The sequence below is a fragment of the Carassius carassius genome, chromosome 10 (genome assembly GCF_963082965.1).
Source record: "Carassius carassius chromosome 10, fCarCar2.1, whole genome shotgun sequence".
NCBI lineage: Eukaryota > Metazoa > Chordata > Actinopteri > Cypriniformes > Cyprinidae > Carassius > Carassius carassius.
The window spans coordinates 4,789,788-4,813,619 of NC_081764.1; the positions used below are offsets into that span (position 1 = coordinate 4,789,788).

Below are 23,832 nucleotides of genomic sequence, written 5' to 3' on the forward strand. Positions count from 1 at the left end.
TGTCAGAGCACCAGAGCTGTGATTGATTCTTCTGTAAATGCTTCTGCTTTATTAAAAAAAGGCAGATTTATGTTTATTAATGTCAAAATTATTCTTATTAGGTTAGGTTAAATGGGTTTTTTTTACTGTCATTCTGTTAATGCATGTTATATTTGGATTTAAATATAGATATCTGCCATTTTCCTTTATTTATACAGCATGTTTCCTGTTATTCAAACTGTTTTGTAAAATGTGGTGGATATAATCACATTTCTGATCAGATGAGCCACATTCAAAGTCATTATACACACACACACACACACACACACACATATATATATATATATATATATATATATATATACATCATGAGCCATGCTGCACTGTTGCTTGCTGTTAATTAGATAATAACTGTATTATTTAGCAGTTATTTTTGTTAAACTACAGTGTTATTTACTGAACAATTTTAATTAATGTGCCCCTATTATGGATTTTTGAGAATGACCTTTCATGCAGTTTGTAACAGCTCTGAGTGAATGAAAACTTACGCAAAGGAGGGGTTTGGAAAAATGAATCATTGAGCAAATCATTTGGGAGTCGTTGAGCAAGTAAGATAAAAATAAATGCATATTTTAAGACAATGAAAGTGTTTTTTGACCTTGCACGCATGTCAGTCTGTTGTTGGGGACTCCCAAAGCCAAAATATGATCCTTTCATTACCCATAACAGGGTCACTTTAAAGTCCGATACATTTAATATTTATTGAATGATTTTACCAATCTGCTCTCGCCGCTGTTTTATTAAAGGAATTTAAAATTTGCTACTTTGCTCAAAAACACCCTCTACCCTGGTGCACTGTCACACATTGTTTTAAGTGGCTAATTGCTGTAAAACTGTGACCCAACGGTACAAAAGCTGTCTTTGGGGCCTTTTCAAAAGTTACTAAAATGTACCCTTTTTGGTAAACAAGGAACAGAGGTGTTTTTTTTTTCTTTGAGTTTGAATGCAGCTTGTGTCGTTTCCTAACCCTGCTTCCCGTTCTCTACAAATATAGGTAGTAGAAAGGTCAGGAAAACACTTATAGAATGAGAAAACTGAAAATTACATTTTGAAATAATTGCTTTCATAACCTGATTCTAAAAAATAATAATGATAACATAAGATGACCTTTTTGTTGATATAGAAGAGAGTGAGAGTGAAGAATGACATAGTGGGTGGAGCTTTAATTCAGCTTTTCTGATCGCCCATTTATGAGGTATCCATCAGTGGAGCGTATATATGAGGGCGATAAATCTGGCACTGGAAGGACGTGTGTGTTCTCACCCTCTGAGTGGTTTGTATTGCCTGACTGTCGGCTTGATGGATGGTCTTCCGTTCCTGCCGGCTTCGCCAGGGCTCACGGCAGCAGCAATGTCAGCATGTAGCTGGCCAACAGCAGCGCCATAAACAAATTTGATTGACGGGTCAGACACGCCCTTTCTAATGGACCTGGATAGGGATTTCAGGGACATAGACACTTGATGAGAAGAGCCAGGGCAGAAGAAGCTACACATTAATGTCACAAAACAGTGGTGCAGGCTTTAACCCCTTATTATTTCAGTCTGTTGATGTGGAGTGTTTGCGGAGTTTGACAAAGGGACAGCGCGGACTGTCACACAAACCCACTTCACTAAATACATGCGATGTGCATATTAATGGGTGCCATTGAGAATGAGATTGGCACCAAACCCTCGTTGATGGAGAGCTCTTCCAGATATCATAAATATGCAAAGATTCCCATTACTTTGCTTGGATGGGGTTTTTAATTTTGGTGGGGGTAATTTATGTATTTAGGCTTGTGAAATGAATGGAGAACGATTGGCAGGTGTCTAATAGGAGTGGGTGCAGCTCTTTGTGTTATTAGTGCATGTGAAAACAGAGGAAAAGTGACATGATGAACTGTGTTTCAGACAGCCGATGAAAGCATCCAGATTGAAATGTAAATGAAATTCGATCAGTGGTAGTGGGGCCCTTAAATTCTGACAGTCTATGGAAATGTGGGATTGTTGTTTGTGCAATAATCTAAATGCTTTTCATTTGTATTTATCGTGTCAGGTTTTAGGGCTGAGCGATACAGTACTGAATATTCACAACGAATTAGCTGTTGATTTTGTGATTGTTTTCATGTGTCAGATTTGTTTTCAGTGTCATTTGACTACTTTGGCCATCTCATTTTCAAAACTCATTTTGACAAACCAGTCAATTTTTTTGGGGTTTCAAATGAATCAAGCATTCATTGTGGCATCATTGAAATAATAATGATAAAAATACAAATAATAATTAATAATAAAAAAAAAGTGTCTGCATGGCAATTTTCATACTAAAGACATTTGATGGTAAGTAAATAGTGTTATTTAATATAATTCATTATTATATTGGTGCATATGAATAGACATTATTAAATTATATTATTTTTTTGTGTTCATCAAGTGAGAAAAACTGTAAAAGACATACATTAGTTACTTTAACAAATTAATTGTATTTATTTATTTTTATTTATTTTTGTACTTAATGGTATTTTACGCCATAACGTACCTATAGCAGAGTGAAACGTACTCGGTTACTAACGTAACCTCGGTTCCCTGAGATGAGGGAACGAGTACTGCGTAAGCTAGCTTACGCTATGGGAAAAGGTCCCCTTTTCTCGAGAATATGAAGCCAAAAATTATCCTTAATTTTTAATAATGTAAAACGCAGTGCTGCAGCACAGCAGACCTAAGCGAAGCGGCTTGCGCGCTTATTGGCTGTGCTGTGGCAACTGCAGCAACCTATGGTAAGGCGGCGGAGAGGAACGAACCAATGGGGGCGCTTCGCGCCCATTGGACGTCAGAGCGCGCCAAAATAGGCGTGGCTGGAACTATATAAGCCGCCGCTTTGCCATAGGGATCAGGTTTTAAATCGACTGAAGCGATCACCCGATCCGAGCACATAGCACGGCAGGTTACGCAGTACTCGTTCCCTCATCTCAGGGATCCGAGGTTACGTTAGTAACCGAGTACGTTCCCTTTCGAGAGTACTCTCGTACTGCGTAAGCTAGCTTACGCTATGGGAACACAATGTAAAACGCCGTGCGTGCTCGGGAACTTCGACCTGTCACAGCCCGAGGCGAGAGCCCGGGGCTTTATAGCAGGAGAAATCCCAGTCCCAACAGCCAACCTTAGTGAGCTTTATATAGGGAACGAAAAAAGGGGGACGTGATAAGGCTTAGCACGTCTATATAGAAAGTACCCTGGCCTGCAGGGCAGGGACTTGCAGATTATAGAATCTAATAAATGTGGACGGAGAGGCCCAGCCTGCCGCCGCACAGATATCATCCAGTGGTATCCCGCAGGACCACGCCCATGATGAGGCCATACCTTGGGTGGAATGGGCTCTGATGCCGAACGGGCAGCGAAGGCCCTTAGATTTGTAAGCCAGCGAGATAGTGTCTACTATCCATCGCGATAGGCTTTGCTTCGTGGTGGCGAGACCTCGGGTGCGCCCACCAAAGCATATGAAGAGCTGGTCCGACCTCCTGAATGAGGCGGAGCGCGCAATATAGGTTTTGAGAGCCCTGACGGGGCAGATGAAGCTCGTGTTGCTTTCGTCGCTTTGCGAGGAAAGGGCTGACAGCGAGATGACCTGTGCTCTGAACGGTGTTGAGAGCACCTTGGGGACATAGCCGTGTCTTGGTCTGAGAATGACTCTGGAGTCATTAGGCCCAAATTCGAGACAGTCAGCGCTTACAGATAGCGCATGTAAATCTCCCACTCGCTTGACTGAGGCCAGAGCCAGTAGAAAAGCGGTTTTGAACGAAAGAAGCTTCATGTCGACAGACTGAAGCGGTTCAAAAGGGGGGCACTTTAAGGCCTCTAGGACCGTAGACAGGTCCCAGGAAGGGATTGAAGGGGGTCGGGGAGGGTTCATCCGACGAGCTCCCTTAAGGAAACGAATGACCAGTTCGTTTTTTCCCAGTGATAGGCCGGCCACCGGAGCATGAGAAGCTGCAATGGCTGCCACATACACTTTGAGCGTAGACGGGGATCTGCCCGCATCTAAACGCTCCTGTAGGAAGGAGAGTATCTCCGTCACGTCACATAAGTGAGGGTCTAGGTTCCGTGTCCCGCACCAGGTGGAGAACACTGACCATTTCTGCGCGTAAAGGCGCCTGGTTGAGGGCGCTCTGGCTTCCGTAAAGGTCTTTAACACTCCCTCAGGGAGGTTCCCGGGTACCCGTTGAGGGGCCATACATGAAGGGCCCAAAGTTCGGGGTGGGGATGCCAGAGCGCGCCCTTCAGCTGCGTGAGGAGATCTTTCCGTAGCGGTATTGGCCATGGGGCTGTACTGGACAGCTGCATCAGCTCGGAGAACCAAGGTTGGGTCGTCCAGAGTGGGGCTACTAGCAGCATAGCACATCTGTTCTTCCTGACCCGATCGATGACCTGCGGTAGCATCGCGACCGGTGGGAAGGCATAAAGCGGGCGTCTGGGCCAATCGAGGGCCAGCGCGTCCCTGCTCTTTGAAAAATATATTGGGCAATGAGAGTTGTCTTCTGAGGCGAAGAGGTTGACCTCTGCCCTGCCGAAGATGCTCCACATCAACTGAACCGTTTGTGGGTGAAGAGACCACTCCCCAGGGGGAACATTCGCCCTGGAAAGCATGTCCGGGCCCCGGTTCAGGATGCCAGGTACATGCGCTGCCTTTAGCGAGCGCAGGTTGTAATGTGCCCATGTCTGAAGACGTTCGGTCAGGGTGTGCAAGGTTTTTGACCTGACACCACCCTGGCGATTTATGTAGGCCACCACTGACATGTTGTCTGATCTGACCAGAACGTGGTGGCCCTTTAAAAATGGGAGGAAAGCTTTCAGGGATAGTTCGACCGCTATCATCTCCAGACAGTTTATGTGTAACAGTCGCTCCGGGCTCGACCAGAGGCCGGAGGCAGACCTGCCCTCGTACAGGGCGCCCCAACCGAGGTTGGATGCATCTGTCGAGACTACTTTCCATTTCGAGACAGCGCCCGTGCTTACGCCTAACTGATACCAGTTGGCTATTTTCCAAGGGGCCAGAGCTGTGATGCAGCCGTGGGTCACCTTGATGCGCGCGCGGCCGGAAATCCAGGCGCGCGCTGGAACACGGTCTCTCAGCCAGCGTTGTAGTGGGCGCATGCGCAGCAGGCCCAGTTTGAGAACCGCAGAGGCTGATGCTATCAGACCTAGCATTTCTTGAAATCGTTTGAGCGGGTAAAGAGACCCGGCTTTGAGCGACACGGCTAGATGCTGAATAGTGAGAGCGCGCTGTGACGTCAGACGCGCTGTACATGTCACAGAGTCTATGTCTATCCCCAAAAAGGAAATCCTCTGGCTGGGAGACAGAGCGCTCTTGACAGTGTTGATCGTGAGACCCAGGCATTCTAAATGGCTGATGATCCAGGATCTGTGTGTCGTCAGTAGTTCCTCGGAATGGGCTAAAACTAGCCAGTCGTCGAGGTAGTTCAATACTCGCACTCCCCGCATTCTCAGGGGTGCGAGAGCGGCATCCATGCACCGTGTAAACGTACGGGGCGCTACGGAGAGGCCGAATGGAAGAACCATGTACTGATAAGTCTGCCCCTCGAAGGCGAATCTCAAGAATGGCCTGTGATGAGGTGCTATTTGAATGCGAAAGTAAGCGTCTTTCAGATCCACTGAGAAAAACCAATCCCTCGGGCGAATTTGCGCGAGTATTTGTTTGGTAGTTAACATTTTGAACGATCGCATCATAAGCGCTTTGTTCAAACGTCTGAGATCTAGGATGGGTCTGAGACCGCCATCCTTTTTTGGTACGAGGAAGTAGCGGCTGTAAAAGCCTGACTCGCGCTGCACAGGGGGGACAGTTTCTATCGCCCCTTTTGCAAGAAGGTTTATCAGTTCGGCGCGAAGGACGTGTGTCATTTCGCTTTTCACCTTCGTTTCGCGAAAGCGCGGCGGTCTGCGAGCGAACTGGAGCGAGTAACCTCGTTTTATTATATTCAAAACCCAATTTGATATGCCGGGGATGGCCTGCCATGCAGCGGCTCGTGCGGCTATGGGTTGAATGTGCTTCGGGCACTGGCCGCCTGTTATGAGGGGACCAGTAGCTCGAGTATGCTGTGCTTGGGACACTGTGGTGACAGCGCTTATTTGTAGGGTTGCGCACTGAGAAGTGGGCACGCGCGCTACATTTAGAGCACCTCCGACACGTGCGGGAAGGTGGGCATGAAAGGGGACCCGAGTGTGTTTTTGTGACACTTGGGGGAGTGTGTATACATGTAGGGGTGCGTACTGTGTAGTGGGCACACTGCCTACATAGAAAAAGCTCTTTTTGTGCTTTATTGAGGTCGCCGTGAAAGCGGCGTTTGTGTGCAGGCGTGCGTGCATTGTAACAGGCTCGTTTACTGCAGTATAGACATCTCCAACCGCCTTTAGTGAGGGGATTGGAGGAAGTATGTGAGGTTTCTTGTGTGGTGGTCCGGCCGCAGCGGGACTTAACCACGGTCTTTTCAGCACGAAGGTCAGGAGGGCTTCGGAGGCTCGGGGTTCAGCACAATCCTGGGCCGAGGTCCCCGTCTCTCTGGCGGTTTGCGGCTCGTAGAGCGAGAGCGGTGCTGGGTTTTGGTCGCTGGGCAAGACTGTAAGTCTGGCTGCGATGGCTTCGAGGTCTGAGGGGGCGGCGCATTTCTACGGCGTCCCGCAGCAGAGCTAGAGCGTTTCGGCAGGAAGTGTCTCATTGCTTCTGACGTCTTCTGAGCCTCAGTGAAGCGTTCAGCGAAACCCTTAACCAACTGGCCAAAGAGGCCGGAAGGAGAGATAGGAGAGTCAAGAAAGGCGGATTTGTCGGCGTCTTTCATCTCCGTGAGCGTGAGCCAGAGGTGTCGCTCTAAAACAGCGAGGCTTGCCATGCTTCGGCCGATCGCTTGTGCTGTGGTCTTTGTCGCACGCAGGGCTAGATCAGTAGCGCTGCGGAGATCTTTAAAATCATAGGTATCTGGGGCAGACTCGTCCAGGTTACGGAGAAGTCTGGCCTGAAAAACCTGAAGCACAGCCATGGTGTGTAGAGCCGAAGCAGCTTGACCAGCGGAGGTGTATGCTCGGCCAGCGAGAGCTGAGGTGTTGCGGCACGGTTTGGATGGATGCACGGGCTTCGACCGCCATCCTGCGGCTGAGGGCGGGCAGAGGTGTGCAGCAATTGCCTCCTCGAGAGGGGGGAGGCTCTCGTAACCGTGGTCTCGGGCGCCGTCGACAGAGGAGAGCGCTGACGAGACAGAAGTTTTCAAACGTGCGGAGAATCGTCTTCTCGTCCACGAAGAGGACAGGCGAAGGAGAGAGAGCGGGCGAGGCACGCGGGGAGTGTTCCGGCGTGAGCTCGCGTGTAGCAGTGTGCTCAGGCATTCTCTGATCGCGGCGTTTCTTACGCGGCACTTGAGAGAGAAGAGGCGGAGCGGGTGGAGCGTCGTGGCTGGTTTGAGCTAATCGAGCCCGCAGGGTCGATATAGCCATGTTGTCGCACTCAGGGCAGCCGCCCTTGGAGAGTGCATTCTCAGCATGCTCGCGGCCCAGGCAGGAGACACAGAGGATGTGGCGGTCCTTGCTGGGCAGAGGGCCTCGGCAGGAAGCGCAGGCCCGAGGCATTTGAAACAACGCCTCGAAATTTGCTCTTTTGCGAAAAAGTGTGATGCAGCGGCAAACACACTTAGCTTTTTAAAGGATATAGTCACGGCGGATGGCGCAGCAGGAAGCGAATGCTGAAGGCGGCGTCGGGATGAAGCACGAGCCGACGTCCTCAGATCTGCGTTGCAGTGCTATCCCGCTGAGAGGCTTTTCGACGGCGTGTAGAGGCTTCTCCAGAGAAGACAGCGAAGTGCAGGTGAGATCGCTGAAGGAGATGAAATCTGATCCCTATGGCAAAGCGGCGGCTTATATAGTTCCAGCCACGCCTATTTTGGCGCGCTCTGACGTCCAATGGGCGCGAAGCGCCCCCATTGGTTCGTTCCTCTCCGCCGCCTCACCATAGGTTGCTGCAGTTGCCACAGCACAGCCAATAAGCGCGCGAGCCGCTTCGCTTAGGTCTGCTGTGCTGCAGCACTGCGTTTTACATTATTAAAAATTAAGGATAATTTTTGGCTTCATATTCTCGAGAAAAGGGGACCTTTTCCCATAGCGTAAGCTAGCTTACGCAGTACGAGAGTACTCTCGAAAGGGAACTGCTGTTGTCACTAGAATATCACACTCCTCTCAGCCAATCAGATTCGAGGACCAGAAAGAACTGATGTATAAATCATTTTAATACAATTTTTGGCTGCAATGAAATGTTGGCTACTCTTCATCCTTTGAAGCCATTTAATGTATACTAAATTATAAAACATATGTATTATAATTATAAAATAAATATCTATTATTAACAAAACATGAAAAAGACGATGTTCTTTGAAGTATATCCAGGAATGGTTCATTAAAAGGGTTTAGTATTTTTGTTTCATTTAAGAGATAGTAATACTTCTGCTGCATACAATAAAGGAAGTAACAGCTCATAAACCCTGAATCATTGCTCCTTCCTGTATCTTTCCACTAGTTTCAGTACTGTTTCCATCTAATTGTTTTGTGAAGTCTTTGTTGTAAACTATGTTTGGCGTGTGATATCAGTGAGGAAACAGCAGTTTCTGCCCTGCTAAACATCCTTAGCGGTTGTTTGGGTCTGGTTGTTTGACTCTTTATAAAGAGTTACACTGGTGTTCCCCCGGAGAGGACGGGAGAGCAGGGAGACGAGAAGAATGGCTGCTTTGCAGATTGCTTTGAGAATAGATTGCCAGTTTCAAACTGCCATAGACACAATCAAAGTCTCATTGCAGCAGAGGTGATTTTCTACATCCCCTACTTGTCGCATCAATCAAAATGCTTCTAATGAAATAACACATTAATCCCTGATGCACAATGTCTGGAAACAAATGTCATATTCTTTGCATTGTAATAGCAATTACATTAAGGTCTTGTTGTTGTTTAATCTTTTAGGTCTTTGCTTATTATCTTATAGAGGTGCTTAAAATTAAAATGCCATTCAGACAACTTATTTTCTCTGTTTTCAACTGTTTTTTTTTTTTTTTTTTTGTTGGTCAGTGAACGATGTCTTTGGCCGTTGCATCATATCTTTTTCCTTGTGAGCTAGTTTTGTAACAGCAAAGCAAACTGCAAAATTCAACTTAAGACTTTTTTGTTGTGCTCTGTTTCAACGTTTTTGAATGCACAAACAGTTGATGGATCAACATCTTTTGTCCTCTCAAACAAATCATCCCTGAAATTATTGGCTGATAAAAACCTGATTGATTAATAGAACTTTTGTTTCTAAGTGAAATCACAGGAAGCTACACTGAAAAAGCAACTGGAGTAAGATTTATTTTGAAAAAAAAAATCATTCTGAAATAATACATTTCACAAATAATTACATAGAAATGGCAAGTTACTATAGAAGACGAGTTTATATCTCACAGTTTTAACTTTTCTTGCAATTCTGCAATTTTTACCGTGTACATTTCAGGGAGGGATTCTTATTGACATGTCTTTCTCTTGAAGTGTCCTTTCTTTATCACTCTCCAATTATCAACCTTCCGCATTTTTCTTTCCCGCTCTTACCTTTCTTAAAAGTGCTCTTGATTGTTGTGCCAATTAGTTTGAAATGGTAAGACCCCTCCAGCCTCCTGTAAATGATGGTAAGCAGTGCCAGAGCTCTCTGCAGGCCTAATTAATCTATCCCTGATGCAGGTAGGAGTAAATTATCACAGGAGGACATAGTATCTTGGGGGGTGGACACACTCCTGTGTTCTGTATAACAGCGCGTGTGTATCCGTGTTGAGGTTGGGGTCATTGCCAGTTCTCCTCCTCTATTTCCAGAGACCTCAAAAGGTGGTTTGATCTCTGCTAACAAGTAGCTAGAGACCGAAGAACCATTGATTCCTGGCATGATCAATTCAAGAGTCTGCTCTCTTGACTTCTCTACTCCCCTGAGAGACAGTTGGCAGGTTAAATCAGACTCTTCGTTTTACATTTTCACCTGGATATGTCAACAATTTAAACTTTATTTAATTAATATTTCCATTAAAAATAAAAAATAAAATAAAAATTAAAAATATGTATGTAATATAATTATATATGTATATAATATAATTATTTATTTATTTATTTATTTTCCACTAATACCATTGCTTTTATTTTATTGTACAACACTTTGGCTGAATGTCTGTTGTATTTGAATGTATTTTAAAAATAGACTTGACTAGATAGATATTTATATTTTACACACATTTTTTTTTTATTGTTTATTGCTATTATATATATATATATTTTTTTTTTTTTTAATAATGTATTTTTTAAATACAATTAAAATTTTCTTAAAATCTTAAGATTTCTCATAGCACAAGGGTTACCATGTAGACAGGATTTCATGGCTGGCCCTAAGTTGAAGGGCATGGAGAGGAGGAGAATGTGGTAGGAGGGGGATGTTATTTGCCCGATCTGACCACATGCCATATATCCTGGAAGGTCCTGCTGCATTAGCATTGGCTTACCCTGAGCGCTGCTGTACAGTGCAGCAGGATCCGCTCCTGACTAATGAATACCACAGGGTGTTTCTTAGCCCCTCAGTCTCATGCATCTGTTTGTAGAGTGAATGTTGGCCTAATGTTCAACATGCAGAAGGCACATTCTGCCTCTAAAGATGTCTACATCTCAGCCCACTCAGTCCTGGACAGATCTGAGATCACACAGCTAAATAGGAAACATTTGGTATAACATTTGGTTTCAGTGACTAAAATAGAATTTTACATTTTATAAAGAAAATCTGAGTGGTGGAAAATTTCACTATAAGTTTTTTTGTGTAATGGGAGATTGCTAGGGTGTTGCTATGAGAAAAAAAAGTAAAATTTGTGAGATATACATTTCAGAATTGTGAGAAACAAACTCAGAATTAGACATAAATTCAAAATTCGCATTTTATTTCTCTGATTTGCAAGTTTACATCTCACGATTCTTTATATTTTGTTATATTTATATTACAAAAAGTAATATAAAGTTATATTTTGAAGTTCTGACTTTTTTCTCATAATTGTGATTATATAAATAAGAACTGTGATGTATTAACGTGAAATTCTGTGAAAAAAGTCAGAATTGTGACATTAAACTTAGAATTATTCATTTTTTTATACAAATTCTGAAATGTACATCTCATAATTCTGACTTTTTTCTCAGAATTGTCATTTATATTATCAAAAAAAGTCAGAATTGTGAGTTAAAATGTCAATTACCTTTTTAAAACAAACTTACATAGAAAACAGTCCTTTTAAACTGTAATAATATTTTACCATATTACTGTATTTTTGATGAAAATACTGCAACTATCACTGTATTTGCAGTGAAAATTTGTGCATCACATTTTTTTTCGAATCAACAGCAGTGTCAGTGCAGCAAACCGTCGGGAATTCATCAGAAAATTGCTGCAGGTTGCATGAGTTGGTGCTGTACTGCAAATCTATAATGTAAAGCATGAACAGAGCAGTTCCCTCGGATGCCCTGTTGTTCCTCAACATCTTCTGCCAGCATTTCGAGAACCTCACAGACTGCTGGCTGTCAGCCTTTGATTTGGAAAAACTGTAGCTATTGCCCAGAACACTTGATACGGAATACCACTATAAATGATTGATTCTTGAATCAAGGAAAAAATAATGTTGACTATTGCAATTAGTCAATATTTTTTTCCATTCTGTAAGGTTACATACTAGGAAAATGATTGCCTTGCTTGACATTAACTTATATAATTATTAGATACTGAATTAGTGCATTGATTGCCATGTAGAGGAGGACCAGGGTGGTTTTATTAAAAATAGCCGAGGATCACCTTCCTTTTTTGCCATTCGGCTCCATTTTATGTTTGATCACATGCAACTGTAAGGTAAAATACAATGTGCCCTAAGTTTTAAAGTTGAAATATGGATTTAATATGGTGAAAAACTTTTCTGTGTTAATTATTAAATGTGTTTAGATTCATTTACATACTGCTGAGGTCAAGTAGTGACTAGGGAAGGTGCAGATACAGAGTTTGATAGTTTAACACATCAAACAGCTCATTAAGATTCTGCAAAGAATCACAGGTGTACATAAACATGTGATATGAATAAGGGACTTATGTCCCTCCAAGGACCAAAAATGTGGTTCATATTCAAAAACATGCTTTGAATATAAATTCAAAACTGTTATCAAGTTAAATAGGAAGGTAATGGTTAACTGTGAGTGGACCTAAAGTGTGATTTTTCTGTTTAACAAACGTATGATTTCAACCCATTTTCTTGTCACAATCCCACAAAACATTTGCATGATCCCAACACCGGTTCCACTTCAGAGATGAACCTATTTGATTTGTTTTGTCATCGGATCCCTGTCCGTGCATAATTATCAGAATGTCTCAGACATCGCTGCCCTTTCAATGTCATCGCACATCGATTCACGTTCCGGCGCCGTGGGTTCATCAGACTCTGATATGCTGTGATTAAGATAATTAATCTGAAATAAGGATCTTCATCTGGATTAGGCGAGAAGTAATTATAGCAATGATTTGGAAGCTATCAGAATGACCGCGCCATTATGGCCGTATGGCACCGCAACCAAATCAACGCAGTGTTGCAATCAGACACGCTTCACTTGAACCATTTCTATTGCTCCTCCTCTCTAAACAACCGCCGCAGCTTTTGCTCTGTGTATTATGTATACCCTGTTATTTCATATTGCGGGTGGATCAGAGTTCAAACAGAGAGAAAGATAATTGAGTGGATAATCATTCATGTGGTTTTGCACCCGAATTTAGCCATGAACTTTTGAAGCAAGGATTCTGATGCACTGACTCTGAATTATTGTGAGCAAATGTGGTGCATTTTAAAATCGTAGCTAAACAATATGGATTTCCTTTTGTGATTAAGCAAGGTCAGTGTATTGACAGAGGTGATTAGTGAGTTCATTGAGCCCTCCGATCATCATGTTTGCTCTAATTGATTACTTCTGATGCTGTGAGTGTTAATAACACTGACTAATGCCAAAGCTTAAGGGTAATTGTAATTATGTTTTTACCGTATTAAAGAACATCTGCATTCAACATGTGTCGAAAAGAGAGTGCAAACGTAATTTTTTTTTCATTCTGATCTGTTGTGATCTAAACTGTCTGTGAGGCAAAACATTTTCTTTAAATTAGTAATGAATTAATAGAGTCTGTACTTGAACAATCACCATCTGCAGTGCCATAAACCATAAACCACACACAAGGAGGAAATTTATATCACACATCTACATTTAACCATTTAACATGCCAAATGCTAAGACATTTTATCATTAATTTTTATCAGCACTCAACACTTAACACTCACTTTTATTTTAATTTATTTTCCTTGAAAGTAGGGAGTCTGTAGGGCTGATACAGTAGACTATATTTTTTACAAAAACATACATTTTTATATTACGTTTCCATTTTAATGAATTTGAAGTGAAAAAAAAAAATATATATATATATATTGGGGTGATATAATTTCTGTATTCATCCACACTTTCCATTTAAATCTTAAGTTTAAATCTTAATCATATAGTGCATTTACACTTTTCTAAAAATGCCATGGTGTGAAAATTCTTCTAACAATTCTTCTATGAATACTCAACTCATAAAAGTTTAGTTTGGATCCAAAAAAATTTTTTTCCAGAAGCCCATAACGCCATGGCAGTTCTTTGTTGTGTGTCTTTCCTCAGCTTTTTACTTTCTTGTTGGGACTGTATATTTCTGTATATTTTTGTTGGGACTGTATAAATCACAGTTCTTTGTTAATGTGGGTTAAAGTTTCTTTTCATTCTTCTGAGGCTCAGGAGCGCAGAGACAGAGCAAACATTTCTTTGTACCTCTCCTCTTCTTACTTCCTCGTACCTTATGTCTCTCCTGCTCTTTGTCTCCTCCCTGCCTGCTCCCTCTTCCTCCTTCTCCCAGAGCAATGTCTTTTAAGTATTTTGCCGTCTTCTCTTCTCTCCTCTCTTCGGGTCACAGACATCAAAGAGAAGTGCGCAGAATGCTTTATTCTGACAACAGCCCGAGAGAGTATCTGACTGTGAAGGCAGCGGCGGTGACCCAGGAGAGGAGGGATGAATTAAAGACGTTTATTGTAAGCAAAAAATAGGATACAGTTTAATTTAACGGTCCATTAACAATCTATTAATTTAATAAATATGCGAGTGTGTGATTAAATGAAGAGGTGGTATTGTGACGGCAGTGATTGAGATCTGAAATGCATTTTGTATGCATGTCTGGGATCTTGTAATTTATTGCCGTGATGGGTCTGAGCAAGGTGGTGTGACAGTTGTCAATCAAACAGACAAAAGTACACTCAATGTTGTCAGTCAGTGTTGTCACTCAGATCACATAATTCTGGGTGGTCCTTCTGCTGGTCCTGTTGAGATGAATGCGAATGCTCATGGAATGCTTTTTTGAGGTATCATACACCTTCTTGTTTTAACAAGCTCAAATTTTGGTATACGTAGATCACCCAATAATGAATATACTGTAATTTACACACCCTAAACCTGTATGAATTTCTAGTACCTGTAGAATATAGTTTGAAGAATGCTGGTAACCAATTGGTTTTGGTTCCTATTGACTTCTATTGTATTTTTTTCCTCATACAATGGAAATCATTAGGAAACTTAACTGTCTGGTAACCAACATTCTTCTGATTATCTTCCTTTATTTTTCACTGATGAAAGAAGCAACAACATTTGAGTGAGTATATGATGACATAATGTATATTTTGGGGTAAATTATCCCTTTAAGCAACCTGTAATCTCAGGTGTTACTCCCTTTTCTCTCTCTCTCTCTCTCTCTCTCTCTCTTCACATCATTTGAAGATTAAAGTTTCTGGATCATTCTGCTATGAAAGCAGATAGCTTCGCTCTGATAGATGATCCACTAAGCTGAGCAGAAACCTTGAGTGTCAGCCACAAAACCTTGAGACAGGGAGCACATAATGAACCTCACCTTCAGCAAGCCAAAGAAAGAAAGAGAGGAAAGAATGAGAAGAAAGATGAGATAAATAGACAAGGCTTAGAAGAGAGATACTGTAAGCATTAGCATTAGAATGGCTGCATCCTAATTCACATTCTTATAATTCACACCAAAAGTATGCTTCTCTCAAAGGAAAACACGTAGTTTTGAGCAGTAGTTATGGACAGGAGGGTCATAACTACATTAAATATGGATTCACCTGCAATGAGGATAAACACATGTCAGCTTTTGACAGCTCAGTCCAATAATGAATCAAGAAAAGATGTGCTCCTCTTCTGAATATGCCTACTTCCCAAATTTAAAGTATGCTACAGTGAGCTGAGGAAATTGCAGATTTCTGCAGAAATGGAATATTGGAAAAGTTGAAAAAATTTTAATAACTGCTAAGTATAAGTTCTTCGAGTACGATATAAAATGTTTCATTTTATATTATACACTGTTTGTAGTAGGTACGATTTTTTAAATGTTTTTGGCTCACAATGCTCACCATGGATGCATTGTTTGATTGAAAATACATTAATACAGTACAATTTTGTGAAATATTATTACAATTTGGTTTTATATATTTTATTATTATTATTATTAGAAATAAATGTAATGTTAAATGTTTTTGATGCTTAATATATTTGTGGAATTCTTTCAGGATGAAAGAAAGTTAAATAGAAAGAAAGTGAATAGAAAGTTATGAATAGATGAATAGAAAGTTAAAAAAACAGCATTTATTTTGAACAGAAATCTTAACATTATAAATGTCTTTACTGTCACTTTTGATCAATTTTATATATCCTTTCTGAATAAAAGTCTTAATTTCTTTGAAAAAAAAAATCTAACTGTATACTTACTAGGGCTGTACTAGAATAATCGAATATTCGAATATTCGTTCGGTGGGGTGGCATTCGATTTTCAGTTTTGAGATTCGAATATTCTTTTTTTTTTTTTTCAACACGTGACTTCCGTCGCGGACTCATTCTCACTCATGCTTGAACCGCCCGTTGGCGAACGTAGTGATTTATTTCATCTCATACTGAATAGGTACAAAATGCCCAAGACCTCAGCTGTTTGGGAGCACTTTAAATTAAGTGAGGATGACAAGACAAAGGCAGTGTGTCAAATATGCGATTTGAAACTGGCCTACCACAACAGCACCACAAGTTTGAAAAATCACCTGAGTTCTGTAAGTAGCACGCGGCAAAAAAAAAACAAACAAAAAAAAAAACTGCTTTTATGCGCTTAATTTGCTATGATAAATAGGCTAATTGCAAATACGACACTATTTAAAAACATACAGCAGCACAGGCTAATAATAATTTGTTTATAGGTACATCCACAGGTATCGCAGCCATCAACATGCTCAACAAAACCCAAAACTTCACAGCAGATCCTGCAATTCCGAAAACCGTTAACAGAGAAAAGAAAGAGAGAGATAACAGATGCCATAGTGGAGTTTGTCGCTATGGATATGAGGCCCGTTAATGTAGTTGAAGGCGAAGGCTTCAGAAAATTAATGAAGATAATGGAGCCAGACTACACTGTCCCAAACCGTTCCAGTATTTCAAACACCCTGTCTCTTAAATACAGCGATCTGCGAGGCCAAATTTATGCTCTCGTTGAAAAAGCTACGGCCTTAAGTTTCACAACGGACATCTGGACTTCCGTGAGTATGGAGGCGTATATGGCTGTCACCTGTCACTTTATAACTCAGGAGTGGGAACTCTCTGCCTTCGTTTTGGAAACCAAAGCATTTGAGTCAAGCCATACAGGAGTCAACATTGCACAACAGCTTGGAGACGCGGCAGATGCATTCGCAATTCCAAATTACAAGCGAATAGCCGTTGTTCACGACAATGCCAGCAATATGAAGCTGTGCACCGAGACGCTGAATAAAGAACCGGAGAAATGGGGAACCGTTCAAGGGGTCTGCTGCTCAGGACACACGCTGCAACTATGCATAAATGAAGCTCTGAAACTGGACCGAATCCGTCGCACAGTTTCAGCTGCCAGGAATCTCGTAGGGCACTTCAAAAAAAGTGCCAAGGCTACAGCTGCTTTGAAAGAGAAACAAACGCAGCAGAACGTTGTACAACACAAACTCATTCAAGATGTTGCTACTCGTTGGAACTCTACGTATGAAATGCTTAACCGACTGGTGGAGCAGCGATGGCCAGTGACAGCTGTTTTGTCAGATCCCAGCATCACTAAGAAAGGAAATCGCACCCTTGACTTGACAGGAGACCAGTGGAAACTGGCACAAGAGACATCAGAATTACTTGGGCCCCTGCTCACACTCACAGAACTACTATCACAGGAGGCAAACTTGTCGTTGTCGGCAACAGTGCCAATGCTCTTTAACCTGAAGAAACGCCACCTGTCACCAGAAGAGGATGACAGCCCTGCCATCAGAGAAATGAAGAATACCCTTGTCAAGGAGATCGACAGCAGATGGGAACTGTTAAATTTGGAACCCACCAGCATCTATCTCCTTTCTTCAGCACTAGACGTGAGATTTAAGCACCTTAAATTCCTTGAGGATGAGAAGAAGGACCTGGTATACATTGAGGTTAGACTTATATTTTTATTACTACTATATAATAGTAAATAATTAAAATGTATTGTGATTATGCCACTAAGATTATTGTGTGCGCTACGCATAGATTAGACTAAGAAAATGCTATTTGTTTAGGTTGTCAGACTAGCTGAACATCTGCATCAGCAACAGATCGTTCGCAAGGGAGAAGAGCTGTCAGCAAGCCACGGAGAAGAGGAGACGGATGCGCCACCACCACCCGCCAAAAAAAAACAGCAGGAGATTTCAATGCTGATGCAGGCTGATGACGAAGAGGAAGAAGAACGCGGAGACAGCGCAAAGACAGAGATGGAGCAGTATTTGAGAGATGCTACTAAATTACAGTCGGGCCCACTGGCATGGTGGAAGCAAAACAGTGACCGCTACCCTAAACTGGCATTTGCAGCCAAACACCTTCTTTGCGTTCCGGCCACTTCAACTCCATCAGAGCGCATTTTCTCAAAAGCTGGCTACATCGTCAACAAGACCCGAAGTTCCCTTTTACCAGAAAATGTGGACAAACTCATCTTCCTCGCACACAACATGAAACGAGTATAGGTAGTTTCACAATAGTTTCCAACCACTGGGTTGCGATTTATATAAGTGTTTGAAAGAGCCTAAATATTTTTGTCATTGAAATGTGAGCTGTCTAGCTAGGCTAACATTACCTTGTTCTATTTAACCTATTACAGTTTATTCTATATAAGGGAGTGAATAAAATTTATTACAATTACTTTAAATTTAAATAGCCAACCCGTTACGGTGTCAGTAATTATTACATTTACGAATAATAAATGAATGTAGTTCAACGAACTGCAGGCTAATAATAATAAATTAAAAAAAACACCGCAACATGCTTTCAATAAAAGCATCGCGCATTTTAAAGATTTAAATTAACAAAAAGTCAGAATAAGACAAAATAAATCCCTTATATAGAATAAAACTAATTGTAATAGATATTACATTTTGTGTCATTTTAAAAACAATTCATTTATTCTTATTCAACTGTTTATAAGCATGCTACCGTGTTCTTTATTTATTACAGTTCGTTGAAATCACTGTGTGTTACTAATTTAATTTCTGTTTTGGGATTCATTTGTTTTAAAGAAATGTTCGTTATTAATACCTTATTAAAGTTCTTGCTCTCAACAGACTTTGTGTTTTGTATCACTTGTGCACTGTCCGTTTTCGGAGCATAAACCTGCCCGTGTAATGCGTACCGGAAACTGTTCTATTTAAAAGATTATTAAATGTTTATTAATATTTAAAGAATGTGTGCCACCTGATCATATTGCACCAAATGCAACACTGCACTCCACTGGGTCTGCCGCAACACATTTACGATGCCGAAGAGTGAAACGTGAAGTCGTGAAAGATGATACAAATGCAAACCGACACTATTATTATATATTTAGCCCCACCCACCGAAGCTTCGAATATTCGATATTGATTGCCACCTAAGCTTCGAAGCTCAAAAAATGGCATTCGAAACAGCCCTAATACTTACTGTACTAACCACAAAATGTTGAACGGTTGTGTAATATAAAGGAATGGAATGTTGGTAAACAGTTTCTTGTCCCCATTGACTTCCATAGCATTTTTTCATACTGTGGAAGTCAGTGGCTACTAACAACTGTTTGATTACCAATATTTTTTTTTAATAGAAGAAAAAAAAAGTCATATAGGTTTGGAACAACGTGTGGGTGAGTAAATAATGACAACATTTTCATTTTTGGGGTGAAGTATCCTTTTAATGTAATTTACCCGAGTTAATTAATTTATTGTTGTTGATATTGCATAAAAAGTCAAAGAACATGCATGGTGCACACCCCATGAACAATCAAAATATACATTGCATATCAAACTGAAAACGGAAGATCAAGTTGTGTGCACTGTATTATAGGATACAGTACCCAGTGTGTACCTGGGTGTTCCATGTGTATAGAAAATGTGCATACTACATACTGCATAAACATTCTCAACATAACCTTTACGTTTGTACTGTATAGGACATGCAGTATGAGAATTGGGATGCAGCATGTGTGTTTGATAGAGTAAGAGAGAAATAAAGAAAGAAATGTGTGCTTACAAAGCATGTAGCGTCTGTAGCTAGCTGCCAATTGGAAGTAACGTACTGCCTACAAGAGCAAATTAGCCTCCGGGGAGTTCTCCACTTCAAATTGAAATTGACAGCAGGTAACACTCACAAACTCATTAAAATACCTCTGGCAGAGGCCGGCCTTATGCTGGGCCAGCGCAGGCCAGACAGTCTATGACCATGGGGGAGATAAATTAAATATTTAGTCCATGGCTGGAAATGGGGAGGAGTTCTGTTTCTTGCCTTTTGGATTACTTCGTTCCTTTAAGTTGTCCAGAGAGTTCAGAGTATTCTGGATGGTGCGACCTGCTAAGTTTAAACTCTGTGTGTTATTTATTGCCAGTAATGTTTTTATACGTTGTATAGTGCATTTAGAGGCAATGTGCTATGAAAGATCTCATTTAGAGAATGCTAACCTGATGATCTTAGTAAATTTGGCCACATATAGCATTTGTGCACTGCTTTTGAGGCATTTGGCTTGCAGAGCCTGCTATGCGAACAAGCTTTGGGCTGTTTGGATGAAAGCATGGGCCGTAGTGTTCGTCCAACCCATATGGCAACTGCTGGTCATTAGAGGTGATTTTTGTTTCTCTCTCTCAATTCATGACTAGCGGCAAAGCTTGTGGGAGCCAGCCATTTAGCATTTGCAATGTCGACTGTTGATCTTTTCTGATTCTATTTAATCCACTCGAGTCGAGCAGTGTTCGGTGTGTGGCATGCATGAAGGGAATTAGGTGTCTCTCAGGCGGGACTTCAAACTCGCTTTCTAGCACTCATCCAAAACAGTGACTGCGATAGCTTCCTTATTACACAACCTCAACTGGAATCAGTTGTTAGTGTCATGTTCTTCATGTGAAGTTTTGTTCTTCATGTGTGGAGTCTTTTTTTATTTATAATGCCTTTGACAGATTTGTACACTTCCATTTTCTGTTAAAAAAAAAAAAAAAAACATTTACTCCATGATTCACATTGTTTGTGACAGCTGTTTGTGTTTCTAATTTAACAACCCAGTGCTCTAATAAGCACAAAAATACACAGCACGAAAATATAGTATACAGTATATGGTAAAATATGCTATAATAAGAAAAAATCTGCTGTTCTTCTGTGCCATTTATGCTGTACTGGAATGTATGTGTGTTTATGTATTATTTATAGAGTCTGAAATGTATAATTTTATAATACCGTAATAGTTTCACTAATGCAAGTCTTTCGTTTTTACCTTTAAATCTGTTTTTGCTCAGATGCAAGGTTTATCATTAGTTATGAATAATCTTATATCGTTGGCCATTAAGTTAAAGTGACTCATTTTGGTTGGTTGAATGTGCTGCATTAAAAAAACTATATTGTGTGATGCTTTCTGTTACTGCGATATAAAATGAATTTGTACTGTGACATAAGATTTTAGTCATACACACCATCCACAGATATAAATAGATTTTAGCAATTCTGTTTCAGTATTGAATTAAGTAGTTTTATTTATTCTCTTCTGCTCACCAAAGCTGCATTTATTTGATCAAAAATACAGTAAATATTGTAAAATATTATTACAATTTAAAATAGCAGTTTTCTATTTTAATATATATTAAAATGTAATTTATTCTTGTGTGCGAAGCTGAATTTTCAGCATCATTACTCCAGTCTTCAGTGACACATGATCCTTCAGAAATCATTCTAATATGTTGATTTGCTGCTCCAGAAACATTTTGTATTATTATCAATGTTGAAAACATTGATATATTTTTGTGGACACAGTGATACTTTTTTCAGGATTCTTTGATGAATAGAAACTTCAAAGGGCATAATTTTGTATAGCATTGTAATGGCTTTACATTGTAATGTCTGCACCCTTGCTGAATAAAATATAAAAGTCTTACTGACCCAAACTGTCCAACAGTAGTATATAATTGATGAATGCATTTGATTTTGGCATAAAACAGATGCTTTATGATGCAGTCTCAGTGGAAAACAGCCCCTCTCACTCTTTTGAATGGTCATTCCTTCTACTTTTTCACCCATATTCCTTTACACTTTCCATTTTTTCCCTTAAATTTTGGTTCAGGCTAGCCTTTCCTTATCCTCTCCTGGTCATTCCTCGCTTTAGCCTCCAACCATCCTACATCCTCTCATATACTCTTCCCTTTTGTCCCCTCATCCGCTCATCTGTGTGTGTGGGTTAGATGTATAAGAAGGAAAAGGCCCAGGCTTGTAGAAGGAGAGGCCTAATGAAGAATGTATCGATTTCCTATAAGAAGGATTTAATCAAAGTCCCACGACACATCCACTGGGACAGAAGCCTCGCTACAGCCCCAAATTACACTTCATACACCATCTATTTTTCAGCCACGGCGATAAATGGAGGTGCCGAGCAGATAGATGAGAGTCCCTCCAGCTCGTTCATCATACCCAAACTAGAAAAGGAAAGCAAAGTGATTGAGATGGGCAGCAACAACAGCCAATGATGAATAGACCGGGAGGAGTCGACGGGGCGGGAACAGTATTCACCATTGGACGAGGGAGCTTCAATTGAATTTGGGAAGAGAAGGTTATATAATGAATGATTCATTTGATCTATAAAAAATATATGATATCAGGGAGTGCTGTGTTGTTGTTGCATAGAGCATTTATAGTTTTTTAGACAGTAAAGATAATTCAATTGACTAAAGTGTTACTATGGCTCATTACGCACTACAGCGGATGAAAAGTTTATGAGCACAACTAATCTGATGTGGATTTACATCAGCAAAATGCTGTTTATCAGCAAATACAAGGATTAGCGTTTGAATTTGAATATGCTAATTTCATCCAAACACAAATACCATAAAACAATGTCCTCTAAGTGTGATTATCCCTGATTTTGAGGAAATAAAGAAAACAAATATTATTTCAGTATGTTAGATTTTTAAGGTTGTTCTGCTTGAGAAAATATCTGGAACCATAAGCAATTACATACAGTGTTTCTGTGGGTCTTAAAAATAACTTTAAAGTCTTAACACATCCATCTACAAATTAAGGTAAATGAAGGTCTCAAATTGGAGCAGAAAGTCTCAAGTCGCAGCAATAAATGTTAAATATTTCAAAAAGTCTCTTGCAGTATTTTTTTTTGTTTTGTTGTTTAATGAAAACATCGAAACATCCTTAAATCAAGATACAGTTTCTTGAGATGAAAACTGAACACATGTCTTGTTTCCTGAAAAAACTGAATTAAACCAAACGAGTTGAACAAATTGAATTGAAGTTTTAAGATGAGTGAGAACTAACATCTGTCTATGGGGAATGAAAACTTATTTTAAAGTTGAATCAAGTTGAGTTTTCTGATCCCATTAACAGATATTTGTTGTTTTAATCATAAACTCACTTAATTTCAATCAGTTTCTCATTCATCATTTTGCTTCTCAAGTAAATGTATCTTGATTTAGGAATCTTTAGACATTTGCCTGGAAAACAAGACAATATTTATATAATTTTTAAGTCATATGTGTTTTTTTATTTGTGGAATGAATGGAAAACTAATGGAAATGTGTTAAAAGCAATATTCTCAAACTTTGAAGTGTTGAAGACATACATTTATAGATCCTATTGATGTATTATGTTCCATTGAATTTATTCCTTAAATTTTCTTTACTTGGTCTTCATAAAATAAAGAGGGAGAGAGAGAGAGAGAGAGAGAGAGAGAGAGAGAGATCAAATATATAAAATAACTAATTTTTTAAAGTGAATATGTAATCAAATGTGACCCTATTTTCTCTCTTAATGCACTTGCAGGTCTTATTGTACACAACTTGTCTTTAAATTTCCATGAAAATGTAATAACTTGAAACAAAATTTTCTCTAGCGTCATGCAGACACTATGCATGCAGAAAAAAACTTTTTTTGTCAGTAATACAGGATACGATTAAGGGAATACATTTATGGCAATAATAGCAAATAATGGTAGATCTGATAAAGAAATATTTCCATTGAGGTACACACTGATGGAAATGCTCTCAGGAATAAATTAGACCTTTTGCCTCCACATCCCGCATAAAAAGCCTCTTCAAAAGGGGTGTTTCAGTAGAGCAGACCTTCACAATCCAAAATCACAGTC

The 23,832-nt window shown here is 40.4% G+C and overlaps 2 protein-coding genes across 4 annotated transcripts in view; both read left to right on the forward strand.

Annotated features, from left to right (window-relative positions):
- The window catches only part of raly (RALY heterogeneous nuclear ribonucleoprotein), an 87,508-nt gene that overhangs the window by 37,212 nt on the left and 26,464 nt on the right, over positions 1–23,832 (forward strand). The gene's annotated exons all lie outside the window — the stretch shown is intronic.
- Positions 17,069–18,474, forward strand: LOC132151238 (zinc finger BED domain-containing protein 4-like). Its single transcript, XM_059559350.1, has 2 exons — positions 17,069–17,644; positions 17,768–18,474. Exons 1-2 carry the CDS (start codon positions 17,219–17,221, stop codon positions 18,206–18,208), a joined length of 867 nt encoding a protein of 288 aa, XP_059415333.1. The 5' UTR covers positions 17,069–17,218; the 3' UTR covers positions 18,209–18,474.